At 47.1% G+C, this 15,155-nt stretch overlaps 1 protein-coding gene across 4 annotated transcripts; it reads left to right on the forward strand.

The window, feature by feature from the left end:
• The first annotated feature begins 651 nt into the window (after positions 1 to 651).
• PIGV (phosphatidylinositol glycan anchor biosynthesis class V) lies at positions 652 to 14,801 on the forward strand. Of its 4 annotated transcripts, none has more exons than XM_070404452.1 (6): positions 681 to 707; positions 1,341 to 1,401; positions 1,648 to 1,732; positions 4,447 to 4,580; positions 10,251 to 11,372; positions 12,922 to 14,801. In XM_070404452.1, exons 4-6 carry the CDS (start codon positions 4,503 to 4,505, stop codon positions 13,201 to 13,203), a joined length of 1,482 nt encoding a protein of 493 aa, XP_070260553.1. In that variant the 5' UTR covers positions 681 to 707; positions 1,341 to 1,401; positions 1,648 to 1,732; positions 4,447 to 4,502; the 3' UTR covers positions 13,204 to 14,801. The 4 variants fall into 4 exon arrangements, with proteins under 4 accessions (XP_070260551.1, XP_070260553.1, XP_070260554.1 ...); XM_070404453.1 differs by lacking the exon at positions 681 to 707 and having other exon boundaries at positions 722 to 1,401; positions 10,251 to 10,344; positions 10,972 to 11,372; XM_070404451.1 differs by lacking the exon at positions 681 to 707 and having other exon boundaries at positions 722 to 1,401.
• The last annotated feature ends 354 nt before the right edge of the window (positions 14,802 to 15,155 follow it).

The raw sequence follows: 15,155 nt of genomic DNA on the forward strand, positions 1-15,155 counted from the left end.
TGTCGAGTCGGCTTTTTTTCCTTCTCCTTTTTCGGCCCCACTTCCTACGAGGGAAGCGGCTCGAAGGAGGAAGAAGGGCGGCCCGGGGGGTTCTCGGAAGCGCCCTTCTCCGTCCTCACTGGCCGCCCGAGGTGGGGCTGAGGGCTGGCCGAACAGAAGGCCCCCGGGAGCTGGACGAGTTGAAAGTCAGGGGATCCCCCACTCTTCACACCCAAGACGCAGGGTGCCGCTCAGGCCACAGACACCCCAAGAAGGCGTGCCTTCCTATTCGGAGAACATCTCCTGTGCGCCGGGCCCCGTGCTGAGCTGTCGCCCCAGACAGCAGGCAAAGTACGGCTCGGGCTTCTGTGAAGAGAGGCCGCGGCAGCCCGACTCCGAGAGCCTGCGCACACCGGGGACTCTGATGTCTGCGGGATGGAACCGGGGCAAGAACCCCGACTCTGAGACAGCTGCCCGGGACCAAGTGAAGGCGAGGGAGGGGGCCGAGGACAGGGTAGTGCGGGAGGGCGAGTCTCCAGGGGTCACCAGGGCGGGAAGGTGCCAGGCGGAGGGCGCAGAGCGGAGGGGCTCGGCCGTCCCCGCCCGCAGGCCCGGAGTCATCATGGCCGCCGCGGAGGGGGCGGAGCAGCTCCGAGCCGGGCGGGGCCGCGGCCGGCGGAGCCAGTGCGCAGGCGCGGCCGCTCCGGTTCCCGGATGGAGGAGCTGAGGTTCGGACCCCGTCTGGGAGGTCGAGTCGGGCAGATGCTGGGGACTCGGCGCCAGCGTGGGAGCCCAAACGTTCTTGGGGGAGGGAAGTTGTCAAACGGAGGCGGAGGGAAATGAGCGGAGGCCGCCGAGAAGCGGAAGCCCCGCCCCCCCGCCATCGCGGCCTCGGGGTGCCGCCTCTTCCTCTGCCGTCTCCCGCCCTCCCCTGCCTTCCGGCCCTGCGGCCGGGCCTGGCCCCGCCGGCCCCCTCGGAACTATCCCCGGGCCCTTTGGGGAGAGGAGATGCCCGGTGCCAGCTTGGGGCTGTGTCTGAAAGAAGCGGGCTAGACGCGGCTCGCGACGGCCAGCGGGGCCTCTGGCCTTGAGGACCCTTGTTTCAGCGATTTCCCCACCCACAGGGGATGACAGTCTCCCCCAGAGCCCAGGGCTCCCGTTCAGGCTTCCCTGCATTCTCAGGCCCTCCCTGCCCTCAGCACACCCGGCGTCGGACAAGACCGGGCTGGGGAAGGGAGACCTGGGTTGTAATCCTGTGTTAGAGCGCATCCGCTTTGGCCGGTGTGAGGCCTGCTAGGAAGAGCATGAGGTTTCAGAATTTAAAAATGAAAGAGAGAAAATGACGTTCTCTTCAAATACAGACTTGAGTGTGCCGCTTGACCCCAGTGAGCCTCAGTTTCCACATCTATAAAAATGGCGACGGTAATTATACTGGCCCCAAAGGGTTTAATGAGATCTCTGATGCAAAAACTAGGGAGATTTTTTATTACTCACCTCGGGGGCCTATTTATCTCATGGGAAAATGGAGTAAAACTAGTAGCTTTGTGTCCTGACAGTTCAGAGAGAGTGATTTGGCAAAGGGGTTGTTGGGAAGTGAGGGTGGCAATTAGCTGAGAGGGAGGACTCACTGGCTTTATTTTGTTTTTACTTGGTTTACCTGTAAATTAGGGCTACAAGTCTCCTGTGGTCGTTGGGGCTAGAGCTTGACTCTGGAGAGAGGAAGGAAGAATGGCAGCCTGGTGAAGAGGCAGAGGTGGGTTAAGTGCTTTTCTGTTCCTAACTTCTCTTCTGCATGTGGATGGGAACTGAAGAAGGGCAGAAAGCGAAGGGTAGAGAACCAGTGACCGTGTGAGGTTTGGTGGTGCCTGTTTCTATGATTCCTCTTGATTCAGCGAGTCAAACGTTGGAAATGTTGGATAGATGCACAAACTGCCTCTTTGGGGTTTTCCGAAGCTTGCCTTTGAACTGAATTTTGATGAGCAAACCGGTGTGCTGTTGGTGGCCCCTCCCTTCCTCTTGGCTTCCTGGTGATGGAGTAAGCAGCAGGCGCCCCCTTGTGCTGAGGATAGGTACTGTTGCTATTGGCCAATCTTGCTTCCTTTATGGAGAAATTTTATTTTTCTACTAGAGGCCCAGTGCACGAAATTTGTGCACCGGAGGGAGGGTCCCCTCAGTCCGGGAGCCCTCGGGGGATGTTTGACTGACGGGGAACAGGCCTAAGCCGGCAGTCGGATGTCCTTAGTGTTGCAGTGGAGGCGGGAGAGGCTCGCTCACCAGCCGTGAGCCCAGCTCAGGGCTTCTGGCTAAGCAGTGCTCTCCCTGTGGGAGCACACTGACCACCAGGGTGCAGCTCCTGCATTGAATGTCTTCCCCCTGGTGGTTACTGAGCATCATAGCAGCCATTCGTTCTGCCGTTCGGTCGATTTGCATATTACCCTTTTATTATATAGGACTAGAGACCTGGTGCACAGATTCGTGCACTGCTGGGGTCCCTCTGTCTGGCCTGCACCCTCTCACAATCTGGGACCCCTCAGGTGATGTCGGACTGCCAGTTTTGGCCCAATCCCCACAGGCCAGGCCGAGGGACCCCACCAGTGCACGAATCTGTGCACCGGGCTTCTTGTATGCATATGAGATCTTTGGTTAATCTCTTCACACCCTCTCCCCTACCCCCTTTCCTCTGAGATTCATCAGTCTGTTCCATGTTTACATGCCTATGCATTGAGTGTCTGCCCCCTTGTGGTCAGTGTTTATCATAGCTACTGGTCCAACAGTCACTTAGGCTTTTAGATATATAGATGGCTTCTTGTGACTTTGTAGTCTTGCTCTTAACAGGAGTATGGTGAGAGGAATACTTTGAGCAGTGATTTTATACCCAGAGCCAATGAACTGGTAATGACACATCCTGTTCTTACCACTTACACTCAATCAGAATACAGGCTTAAAATAGTTTGTTTGTATGCTAGGCCCTGGGGATATAGTTGTGAACCCTTAAGGAAGACAAAGCCCCTGCCCTCCCAAGCAACTTACTTAAGCAATAGCACTAAGACCACATGTCAGAGTACAATGAGAACACATAGTCTAGTGAAGGTCAGACAAGAATTTCAGACAAGTGATACCTAAAGGCTTGGTAGGTATTAGCCAGATCAGAGAAGAAAGAAAAATATTCCAGCCCTCCCTGTTAATTTCTCAAATTTTTTTTTTTCTTTAGGGATAGAACCATGACATACATCAGGAATTCAGTGGATGTTTGTGGGGTGGAACTGGGGCAAGAACACCAAATCAGGGAGTTGTATCTGATGTTCTTGCCCTTCTTTCTGATTTCCCAGACTGGTTTTGTAAGAGCCATTGCTACTTCTTTTAGCCCAAGAGACTGTGTGGTGTTTTGTTTTTTGTTTTGTTTTGTTTTTAATAATAAAAAGCCTTGAAGTGCATTCCTTGCCTCAAAATGGCTTTGCAGTTGTTTATATGTTGCTGCCATTCCAACAAAGAAATGCGAAATACATTTTCTCTGTCTCTAGTAGTCAACTCTGCCTTCCCCCTAAGTTTGTTTTAGCAATGTAAGCTGGTTTAAGTCCTGCCGAGTGGTGGTTTTCTTTTCCTTCTCCACTTAATTTAACAGACCAGCTGAACACACATCAGAGAGCTAAGCTGAAGTGTGTAGTCATTATGGTCTTTCCAGTTCAGTTCTATGCCCCATTTTTGGGACTCTGGTTTGGGACCTAGTTTATTATTCTGGGCAAGAGGAAAAGGGCACACACCAAATAACACCAACCACAATATAGATGTAGTAGTACTTCTTCACACTTTAGTCCAGTTCACCATCATGACAGTTTTGTGAGATGGGCAAAATAATCTGATCTCATTGTATACATAAAGAACTGAGGTTCAGAAGGACTAAATGAGAACTTGTGAGTGACAGAGCCAGGGCCTGAACTTAGGTCTTTAGTTCCTGCATACTGAGGGGCGGGTGGGGGCACCCAACAAGCTTTTTAAAGATTTGCTGCGAGCCCTAGCCTGTTTGGCTCACTGGTTAAAGTGTCGGCCCCAGGGACCGCAGGATCCCTGATTTGATTCCCATCAAAGGCTGGGAATGAGTGCGAGGCAACCAATCGATGTGTCTCTTTCACATCTATGTTTCTCTGTCTCTTCCCCTCCTCCATTCTCTCTAAAAAAAAACACAATGGAAAACATATCCTTGGGTGAGGATTAACAAAAAAAAAGATTTGCCTGTGAATTTAGCTTTCCGATTTCATGCCTATATGTGTGGAATTTTCCCAACAAGAATATAGTGCTTCAGAATGACACCAAATGACATCTGCCTTCAAGATGCTTTTCCCTCATTTGGGAAGTTAAGTGGTTAAATTTGCCTAGTAATGCTGAAGGGGGAGTCTCCTGTGGAGAATGCTTTCAGGAATTTACTTTCAGCCCATGTGTGACATTTCCTTCTTGGGTTTTGGAGTTTAGAAACCTGAGGGAGCTCAGTCCTGGCAGCAACACCCCTGAATTCCTGTGGTGAGAGGATGTGGCCCCTGGACCCATCCCGGAAAGAGGTGCTGAGGTTTGCGGTCAGCTGCCGGGCCCTGACTCTGGTGCTACAGGTCAGTCTCTGATCTTTTGTGCTGAACATGCCGTTGCCACATGACTGGGCTAGACACTAAGAATAGTCCTCATCTTCTTTCCACCTCCGAGGTGTGCCCCCCCAGGTGGTTGGAACCATAGACACTTAGGCTTCATAGCTGGAAAATGGGCAAGACTCTTAGGAATGGTCTTTAATCCCTTGTTTTACACATGAACAGCAGAGGCCCAGAATGTTTAAAGAGCTTCCCTAAAGTCACTACGCTGCTGTAAAAAAAGAAGGAATTCTTTTTTTTTTAAATAGTTGTGTTCGCCGAAACCGGTTTGGCTCAGTGGATAGAGCGTCGGCCTGCGGACTGAAAGGTCCCAGGTTCGATTCCGGTCAAGGGCATGTACCTGGGTTGTGGGCACATCCCCAGTAGGAGATATGCAGGAGGCAGCTGATCGATGTTTCTCTCTCATCGATGTTTCTAACTCTCTATCCCTCTCTCTTCCTCTCTGTAAAAAAACAATAAAATATATATATAAATAAATAAATAGAACACGAATATTTATTTATTTATTTTTATTTATTTATTTTTTTAAATATATTTTATTGATTTTTTACAGAGAGGAAGGGAGAGAGATAGAGAGTTAGAAACATCGATGAGAGAGAAACATCGATCAGCTGCCTCCTGCACACTCCCCACTGGGGGTGTGCCTGCAACTAAGGTACATGCCCTTGACCAGAATCAAACCCGGGACCCTTCAGTCTGCAGGCCAATGCTCTATCCACTGAGCCAAACCAGTTAGGGCAAGAAGGAATTCTTACCATTTGCAACAGCATGGATGGAACTGGAGAGCATTATGCTAAGTGAAATAAGCTAGTCAGTGAAAGAAAAATACCACATGATTTCACTCATTTGTGGAATATAAAGAACATTATAAACTGATGAACAAAAATAGATACAGAGGCAAAGAAGCATCGAACAGACTGTCAAACTACAGCGAGAAGGCTGGGGAGGGTTGGGGGTTGGGGGTAAGAGATCAACCGAAGGACTTGTATGCATGCATATAAGCATAACCAATGGACGCAAGACACTGTGGGGGTGGGCGGGAAGGGCATGTGCTGGGGGGTAGGGGAGGCTGGGGAAAGGTCAATGGGGAAAAAAGGAGACATATGTACTACTATTTGTAATACTTTAAACAATAAGATTTTTATAAAGAAAAGAGAAGGGCCAGAATCAGAACCCAGGTTTCCTAACTCCTGAGCTAGCGGTCTTTCCAACAGGTCATGATGTTCTGTAACCAGAGATGACATTAGGGCAGGGGTGGGCAAACTTTTTGACTCGAGGGCCACAATGGCTTCTTAAACTGGACCGGAGGGCCGGAACAAAAGCGTGGATGGAGTGTTTGTGTGAACTAATATAAATTCAAAGTAAACATCATCACATAAAAGGTTATGGTCTTTTTTTTTTTTTTTTTTAGTTTTATTCATTTCAAACGGGCCGGATCCGGCCCGCGGGCTGTAGTTTGCCCACGGCTGCATTAGGGTGTGACAACTCAAAGCATTAGCCTGGATCCCCTACCAGGAGACTGAGCACTATGTCAATCAGTTGAATGGGAAAGAGGTGGCAATGTCCTGAGACCATCTGTGTATATTTGTTTAGTCAGTAGTGCAGAGGTTCTCAACCTTGGCTGCACATTAGAATCACCTGGGAATCTTTTTAAAATCCTGATTTCTGGGCCTCATCCTCCGGAAATTCTGTTTCTTTGTATGGGGTGTGACCACAACATTAGTAACAAACAGAATTTCCGGAGGATGAGGCCCAGAAATCAGGATTTTAAAAAGATTCCCAGGTGATTCTAATGTGCAGCCAAGGTTGAGAACCACTGCAGTAGTGTCTCCCCTTGCTGCCTCACCCACACACAGCCCTCAGAATGCATTCACTATTGCAAAACTCCCTTTCTCCTCCAAGGCTGTCCTTATACATATTTTAATTAAACTTCATATATGTATGAGTTAAATGCAGTGCCTAGCACAATGCCCAATGTTTAGTAGGTTCTTAGTACGTGTTGGTAAATGTAGTCAACATTCTAGGTATGTTGTTTTATTAGCATAATTATGTGTATCTTTTATCATAAGCTTCATTCTCTCTGAGGCTCATAGCTGGTTCCTTTGTGGAAATCCCCTTTTCTCTTTTCTCCCTTACTATAGGAGGCATAGCAGGCTCTGCTGGCTCCCAAGTTTAGTTAAAAGTGTCTTCAACATGGAGACTAAGGTTGTTTTCACTATTTGAAGTGGCCTGATTACCAAAGAAACTGACCAAAAAGAGAAAGAGCCTTAAAAATGGGGTTGTACTCTGGTGCCAGGCTGGAGAAACTGACTCAGTGATAGCTTGGAACCAGTATCAGCTGAGTGATTGGCAGAGCCAATGGAGCAGTACTGTGAATCGGCATCTGGGATAGGAAACCAGTACAGCTGGGTTCTAATTCAGTTGATTTGGAAACATGATGTTTTGTAGACTGTTCACTCAATCACTAAAAGTTTATTAAGTACCTACTCTGTTCCACGAACTGTGCTAGGTGGTAAATATAAAAGTAATGGTGTCTTGCCTAACCGGTTTGGCTCAGCGGATAGAGCGTCGGCCTGCGGACTCAAGGGTCCCAGGTTCGATTCCGGTCAAGGACATGTACCTTGGTTTCGGGCACATCCCCAGTGGGGAGTGTGCAGGAGGCAGCTGATCAATGTTTCTAACTCTCTATCCCTCTCCCTTCCTCTCTGTAAAAAATCAACAAAATATATTTTTTAAAAAAGTAATGGTATCTTTTCCCTTAAGTAACTGACAATCTAATCTGACAAAAGGATATTTAACAATATGCTATTTTGTTATTTCTCCCACTGCCAACCCTTCTAGTTTTAAAGGTAATGCCATCAGAATATATTGCCAGTTACTCTTCATTGTTGCTGTCACTGTGGTGTTTTTTTTTAAAAAATATATTTTTATTGATTTCAGAGAGGAAGGGAGAGGGAGAGATAGAAACATCAATAATGAGAGAGAATCATTGATCGGCTCCCTCCTGCACACCCCCCGCTGGGGATTGAGCCCACAACCCGGGCATGTGCCATTGACCGAATCGAAACTGGGACCCTTCAGTTTGCAGGCCATGGCTCTATCCACTGAGCCAAACCAGCTATGGCTGTCATCTGTGTTAATGACAGCTCATTCCTCCTCATTCCTTGAAAGTTTTAGCTTCTGATTCAGTTACTCTTTCCAGCACAACTATTGATTTCTTGATGGTTTGAATATTAATAAGGCTGATACACCTGACCATTATCTCCTATCATTTCAGTTCACTTTCTCTAGTATCCCAGCTCTAATGATTCTTTTAACCCCTCAGGATTTATAATCCATTGATCCTACCACTTTTCGCTGACTCTCACCAACCTCAAGCCTTCAGCTCCACTTTTTACCGAGCTTGGATTCCATGCTCCATCATGCATACACACACAGCTCATTTACTTCCTTCTCCCTATGTCCAACCTTGGTTAAATTTAGTTCTCTGTCATTCCATGCTTGCATCTGCCCAGAGTAAAACACACAACTGTAGTAACTAGTTTCCTTTTATTCAATATCATTAATCCAATTGAGTCTTTAATGCTACCTGGCAATGTTAGTGTATTTCTCTCGTCCATGCACCCCACCCCACCTCCATTTTCTGCACATTCAAATCACTGGGGAGAGTTTTAAAAAAACTCAATGCCCAGGCTGTAACCCATACCAGTTAAATCATTAACTCTGGAGAAGGAACCCAGGCATTGGTATTTCTAAAACTACCTGGGTGATTCCCTGTTTTGAGAGCTGAGATTATAGATGACATATTTTACATGTGTTAGTCTTTAATCAAGTCTCTAATGTCTTTTCCCCAAATTACTTTCCTGAGTAAAAAATAGAAGCAACCAGAAGCGACTTTCTTTTTTTTTTTTTTTTAATATATTTTTATTGATTTCAGAGAGGAAGGGAGAGGAAGAGAAAGATAGAAACACCAATGATGAGAGAGAATCATGGATCGGCTGCCTCCTGCATGCCCCCTACTGGGGATCGAGCTTGCAACCCTGGCATGTGCCCTTGACTAGAATCGAACCCAGGACCCTTCAGTCCACAGGCTGATGCTCTATCCACTGAGCCAAACCAGCTAGGGCCAGAAGCGACTTTCTGCATGCTCACACCGCATCCATCAGCATACCTACATCTTCACCTCTGTGCCTTCACTGTGGAAGGTTGGGTGAGCTGTCTGTCCTCCTCTCCAAGGCTGGCTCCTCCACCTGTGCAGCAGATTCCATCCCCTGTCGCCTGCTCCAGCGGTTCTCCATTCTCTTTCTTGTGTACTCGTTTCCTTTCCACGGGTTTATTCCCATTGGGAAACACTTATCTCCCACCTTAAATACATATATTTTTTATTGATTTCAGAGAGGAAGGGAGAGGGAGAGAGAAATAGAAACATCAATGATGAGAATCATTGATCAGCTGCCTCCTGCATGCCCCCTGCTGGGAATTGAACCCACAACCTGGACATGTGACCTGACTGGGAATTGAACTGTGACCTCAGCCACAGAGCCACACCAGCCAGGCTATCTCCCACCTTAAAAAAAAAAAAAAGATTTATCTTTACCCACATTGTTATTCTCCTACTACCCCATTTCTCTGCTTGCCTTTACAGCAAACCTCCTCCAAATCATTGTCTTATGCACTATCTCCCTTCTTCCCTTCGCTGTTGAACCCAGTCTAGGCAATCTTCTCTCTCCTCCACCCCACTGAAATAGCTCTTGTCAAAGTCACCAGTGACCTTCACATTGCTAAATCTAGTGATCAGTTTTCAGTCCCCATCTTACTTGACTTATTGGCAGCACTTAACAGAACTGATCACTCCCTTGCTTCACTTGGATCTAAGACACCATACTCTCCTATTTTTCCCCTACCTCACTGACTGTTTCTTCTTTTTTTGTGTGTGATTTTGAAAGCACATTTATTAAAGCTGGGGACAGTTAAACAAGGGCTTAGAATAGAAGAAGCAACTTTTCTATCCTAGGCAGGGCTGCTTAGCTCTCTAGACATGTTATGGAAAAGAAATGAGTCTAGCGGAACTGCTTTGGCTCACTGAGAAATCAGAGAAAAGGGGACACTGGAAGCAATGAGGGTTAGCCCAGGACGAGCTGCCCGCTGCCCATTGCTCCCTTGGTTGCAAGTCTCCTGGGGTCCCTTAGAGTTTAGGAGATCCATGCCTGAAAGGGAAGAAGAAGGGAAAGGAAAAGCTGCAGGGGTGCTCTCGGGAGGAGGAGTGTGCCTAACTGTTTTTTATCTTCACTGCTGGATCCTCACCCCCTTTCAAGTCACTAAATGTTGATGGGAACAGGGCCCAGTCTGCGGAGCTCTATCTGTATGTCCTAGCGCTCGCCTTCAGTCCCATACCTTTAAATACTGCCCGTTACTTATGGCTCCCAAATTTATATCTCTAGCCCTGATCATTCTTCTGACCTTCAGACTCATATATCTCACTGCCTCATTGACCTCTGCACTGGAATGTCCAACTCAAATTTAACCAGTCCAAAACTGACTGATTCCCCCCAAACAAATCTGTTCTTAATTTTATTAAATAGTAATTATTTTCTTCTAGTTGTTAAACCAAACTCCTGGTTCTTCTTCATCCCACAGGCTCTCTTCAATGCCTTCATCCCAGATCACCATGCAGAAGCCTTCTCTCCTCCTCGCCTTGCCCCCTCGGGCTCTGTGGACCAACTCGTGGAAGGTCTTCTGGGTGGCCTGTCTCACTGGGATGCTGAACACTTTCTGTTCATTGCTGAGCATGGCTACCTGTATGAGCACAACTTTGCCTTCTTCCCTGGTTTCCCCCTGGCCCTGTTGGTGGGGACTGAATTGCTGAGACCCCTGCGGGGGTTACTGAGCCTACGGAGTTGCCTATTAATCTCAGTAGCATTGCTCAATTCCTTGTTCTCTATCCTGGCTGCAGTTGCACTTCACGACCTGGGCTGTCTGGTTTTGCACTGTCCCCGCCAGGCCTTTTACGGAGCACTGCTTTTCTGCCTCAGCCCTGCCAATGTCTTCCTGGCTGCTGGTTACTCAGAAGCTTTGTTTGCCCTCCTGACATTCACCGCCATGGGGCAGCTGGAAAGGGGCCGAAGCTGGACTAGTGGACTCCTCTTTGCCCTTGCTACTGGTGTACGCTCCAACGGGCTGGTCAGCGTTGGCTTCCTTGTACATTCTCAGTGCCAAGGCTTTTTCTCTTCTCTCCTGGTGCTGAATCCTCTGAGGCAGCTCTTGAAGCTGATGGGCTCTGTGTTCCTGTCTGTGCTCACACTTGGTCTTCCCTTTGGCCTCTTTCAGTATTATGCCTACACCCAGTTCTGTCTGCCAGGCTCAGCCCGCTCCATCCCTAAGCCCTTGCTGCAGTTAGCTGTGGACAAGGGCTACCGGATTGCAGAGGGAAATGAACCACCTTGGTGCTCCTGGGAACTTCCCCTAATATACAGCTATATCCAGGATGTCTACTGGAATGTTGGCTTTTTGAGATACTATGAGCTTAAGCAGGTGCCCAATTTTCTGCTGGCTGCACCAGTGGCTATCCTGGTTACCTGGGGAACGTGGACATATGTGACCACCCACCCGTGGCTCTGCCTTACGCTTGGGATGCGAAGAAACAAGAGCGATGAGACTCTAGAGAAGCCCGATCCTGGATTCCTCAGCCCTCGGGTGTTTGTGTACCTGGTTCACGCTGCGGCGCTGCTGCTGTTTGGCAGTTTGTGCATGCACGTTCAGGTGAGGTGGACTCCTGGCTGGGAAAAGGATGTGAATACAGACGGAATCCCTGGGCCAGGAATGGGGAAGACAGCTAACCTCCCATTTGAGTGAACTGTGCCTAGTTTGTTTATTCAACAACTATGTGAGGGCTTTATTTGTGATAGACCCTGGGTCAGACCACAGAAGATGGAACATGAGTAAGATAAGATTGCTGCCCTAATGCGTCTCATGGTAGAAATGGGAGACAGACATTGAACAGGTAAAATTATAGGACAGTGGGATGGGAGAGAATTTGCTGTTTTGAGATAAAGTATTGTGGGAAGCACAGAGGAACAAAATAGCTGACTGAAGGAGGGTGTCATATTTAGGCCAGGTCATAAAGAATACGAAGAAATTCCATTTAAGAAGCAAAGGAAGGGTGTGTGCAAATATATAAGAATTGTAAGAGGACCTGATTTGACTGAGATAGAGGAATGAGCACAGAGAATACCTCTGGGACCTTCCCCTAATGCACAGTTATACCCAGAATGTCAACTTGATAGTTGGCTCTCTGAGGTACTCAGCGGGTGCTCAATTTTCAGAGGAGACATCTTGTGCAGTGTTTGGGGTGGTGGTGTAATATAAAGAGATGGGAAAGGTTTGATCATTAATTCCATCTTTTGTTGTTAATCCTCACTCAAGGATATTTTTCCATTGATTTTTAGAGTGGGAGAGGGAGAGACAGAGAGAAACATCGATGTGAGAGAGACACATCGTTTGGTTGTCTCCGGCATGTACCCCCACCAGGGCCGGGGAACCTGCAACCAACGTATGTGCCCTTGACTGGAATCGAACCCGGGACGCTTCAGTCTGTGGGCTGATACTCCATCTACTGAGCCAAAATGGCTAAGGCAATTTCATCTTCTTTGTTTCTGGCTGTGGCTCCAGTTTCATCTTAACTCTGAGGAAGTCTTTTTGTCTCCATACTGTCTCTCCTTAGCAGTTTCAGGCACACATGTGGTGTTTGTAAAGTTCTCTGAGCTGTGTGAATAAGAGGCATAGGGGAAACAGAAAATAGCATTCTGTGTTTGTAGCTGGATTTGCTAGTAGAGGGAATGCCAGCAAAGGTTAGCATTTCCAGGTAGGTGAGGGAGGCCATTTGGCTCTGAACGCCCCTAGAAGGGAGAATGTTAAACCATAGTATCCTCTGCTGCCTTTCCCTCTGCTTTGTATCCCCCTGGGATGAGGGAACCACCTTACATTCCCAAAGCCCCACATCACAACCTAGAGTTAGAGTCCAAGCCCTAGGGTATGATTGGACCCTGCAAAGCGTTTTTTTTTTATTGATTAACTCATTATTATGGTAATTAGTCTAGCTATTTTTGTTTGTAACATTGAGGTCACTGGCTGATATCATGCACAGCTTTATAAGGCATATCCTAAGCTATATTAAATTTTATGTCCAGCGTAATACATTTCCAGTCATGGGGTTATAGTTCACCCAGCAGCAGGCAAGCCCCAGGCTGGTCCAATCTGAGGCAGTGACATTCCAATAAATGTGTGGGTTTCCCCCTATTATGATTTCCAGGTTCTCACCAGGTTTTTGGGTTCCTCCACTCCTGTTGTGTACTGGTTTCCAGCTTACTTGCTTCAGCATCAAGAGCCACTGCTGAGATCTCTAGAGACTGTGCCTTGGAAGCCTCTTGCAGAAGACTCCCCACCAGGACAAAGGGTCCCCAGAAACTCCATCATGGGACTTCTGTACAACTGGAAAACCTGTTCTCGAGTCACACGGTGCATTCTGGGCTACTTCCTGACTTACTGGCTCCTGGGACTGCTCCTGCATTGCAACTTCCTGCCTTGGACATGACCTGGAGTCTCTGGGGACAGACTTGAAGCCAACTTAACCAGGAATCTGAAAGTACAAATATATAAAAACACTGCCTGCACTGCCTTGGGATCCTTGCTCTGTCCATTAGAACCTCTCTCTCTATTTGAAGGTTGGTTAGGAGTGGGAACGGTATGAGCCACTGGAGATCCCCTATGGTCCTGGCTATGGAAAATTTTAGAATAGTAACTATTTTTACAGAAAGTGGAAAAATCATATTCCAGTTCTGAAGTATACCTGGATCTGTCTCTTCAACCAAGCACAGCAGAGATCGTTTTAAACTTACCACTGACCCACATGTAATTTTGTTGTTGTTAATCCTCACCCGAGGATATTTTCCATATATATATATATATATATATATATATATATATATATATAATTGATTTCAGAGAGGAAGGGAGAGGGAGAAAGAGATAGAAAGCCGAAACCGGTTTGGCTCAGTGGATAGAGCGTCAGCCTGCGGACTGAGAGGTCCCGGGTTCGATTCTGGTCAAGGGCATGTACCTGGGTTGCGGGCGCATCCCCTGTGGGGATGTGCAAGAGGCAGCTGATCGATGTTTCTCTCTCATCGATGTTTCTAACTCTCTCTATCTCTCTCCCTTCCTCTCTGTGAAAAATCAATAAAATATATTTTTAAAAAAAGAAAGAGATAGAAACATCAATGATGAGAGAGAACCATTGATTGGCTGCCTCCTGCACACCCTCTACTGGGGATGGAGCCCAGAACCCTTCAGTCTCCAGGCTGATGTTCTGTCCACTGAACCAAACTGGCTAGAGTTCCATTGATTTTTATAGAGTGGAAGGCAGGGGAAGAGAGAGAGAAGGATCCATGTGAGAGAAACACATTGATCAGTTTCCTGCATACGCCCCAACTGGGACCAGGGATCAAACCTGCAACCCAGGTGATCGAACCTGCTACCCTTTGGTGTCAAGGGGCAGGGGGGCGGGTGGGAGCAATGCTATAACCATTTAGCAAACTGGCCAGGACCCACATGTAAATTTAAATGTAAATTTCATCAGCCCTGGCTGGGTAGCTCAGTTAGGAACATCACCCCAATGCACCAAGGTTACAGATTCGATCCCCAGTCAGAGCACATGCAAGAATCAATGAGCCCTAACTGGTTTGGCTCCGTGGATAGAGCGTTGGCCCGTGTACTGAAGGGTCCCAGGTTCAGTTCTGGTCAAGGGCATGTACCTTGGTTGCAGGCTCAATCCCCAGTAGGGGGTGTGCAGGAGGCAGCTGCTTGATGTTTCTCTCTCATCCATGTTTCTATCTCTTCCTCTGTAAAAATCAATAAAAATTTTTAAAAAAATCAACGAGTGCATAGATAGGTGGAATAACAAATCAGTGCTTCTCTTTCTCAAAATAAATAAATGTAAATTTCATCAAAGGCTCTAGCTAATAGGCTGATAATAGTCCACACATGATGGCAGAGGCCTGAACAGTGTCATGGCAATAGTAAGTAAAGTAGAACCTTCTTTTCTAATTGGGGCATTGTTTCTCATGATTTTTTTTTTCATTTGTTTATATGAAAAGTCTTACAAAGATAATGCAAATTAAACAACTTTTGGTTAAAGGAGTAATCAGTTACCTTGGGAAAAAAATACACATTTTTTGGGGGAAAAGTCATAGTAAGAAGAGCATTGCACAAGGAAGCAGCAGACCTCTCAATAAAACCCACTTATCAGCTATGTGACCTTGGGAGAGTTTTCAGAGCCTTAGCATCTCTTGAAACTAGAGGAAATGATATTATCCCATAGGGGAAGTTGGGGGTGGGAGGGCGGTATATAATCTCTTGTAGGTCCCTTTCTCTAAGATCTTAAGAGCTGCCTTAAACAATGGAATCATCCCAGTCTAAACACTTACATAGAGGCTCAAAAATGATTTTAGGAGAAAATAGCTCTGCTTTCAGCACTTAGAAGAAACTCCC

The sequence above is a fragment of the Myotis yumanensis genome, unplaced genomic scaffold (assembly GCF_028538775.1).
Source record: "Myotis yumanensis isolate MYYU_CA2020_CCGP unplaced genomic scaffold, mMyoYum1.0.hap1 SCAF_2, whole genome shotgun sequence".
NCBI classification, from domain to species: Eukaryota; Metazoa; Chordata; class Mammalia; order Chiroptera; family Vespertilionidae; genus Myotis; species Myotis yumanensis.

What these genes read in the sequence shown, in the direction of transcription:
- PIGV (XM_070404450.1), top strand. An exon ending in AGCCTGGTGAAGAGGCAGAG is followed by an intron (nt 1,733 to 10,250) that starts GTGGGTTAAGTG and finishes TTCATCCCACAG; the next exon opens with GCTCTCTTCAATGCCTTCAT. An exon ending in GTTTGTGCATGCACGTTCAG is followed by an intron (nt 11,373 to 12,921) that starts GTGAGGTGGACT and finishes TATGATTTCCAG; the next exon opens with GTTCTCACCAGGTTTTTGGG.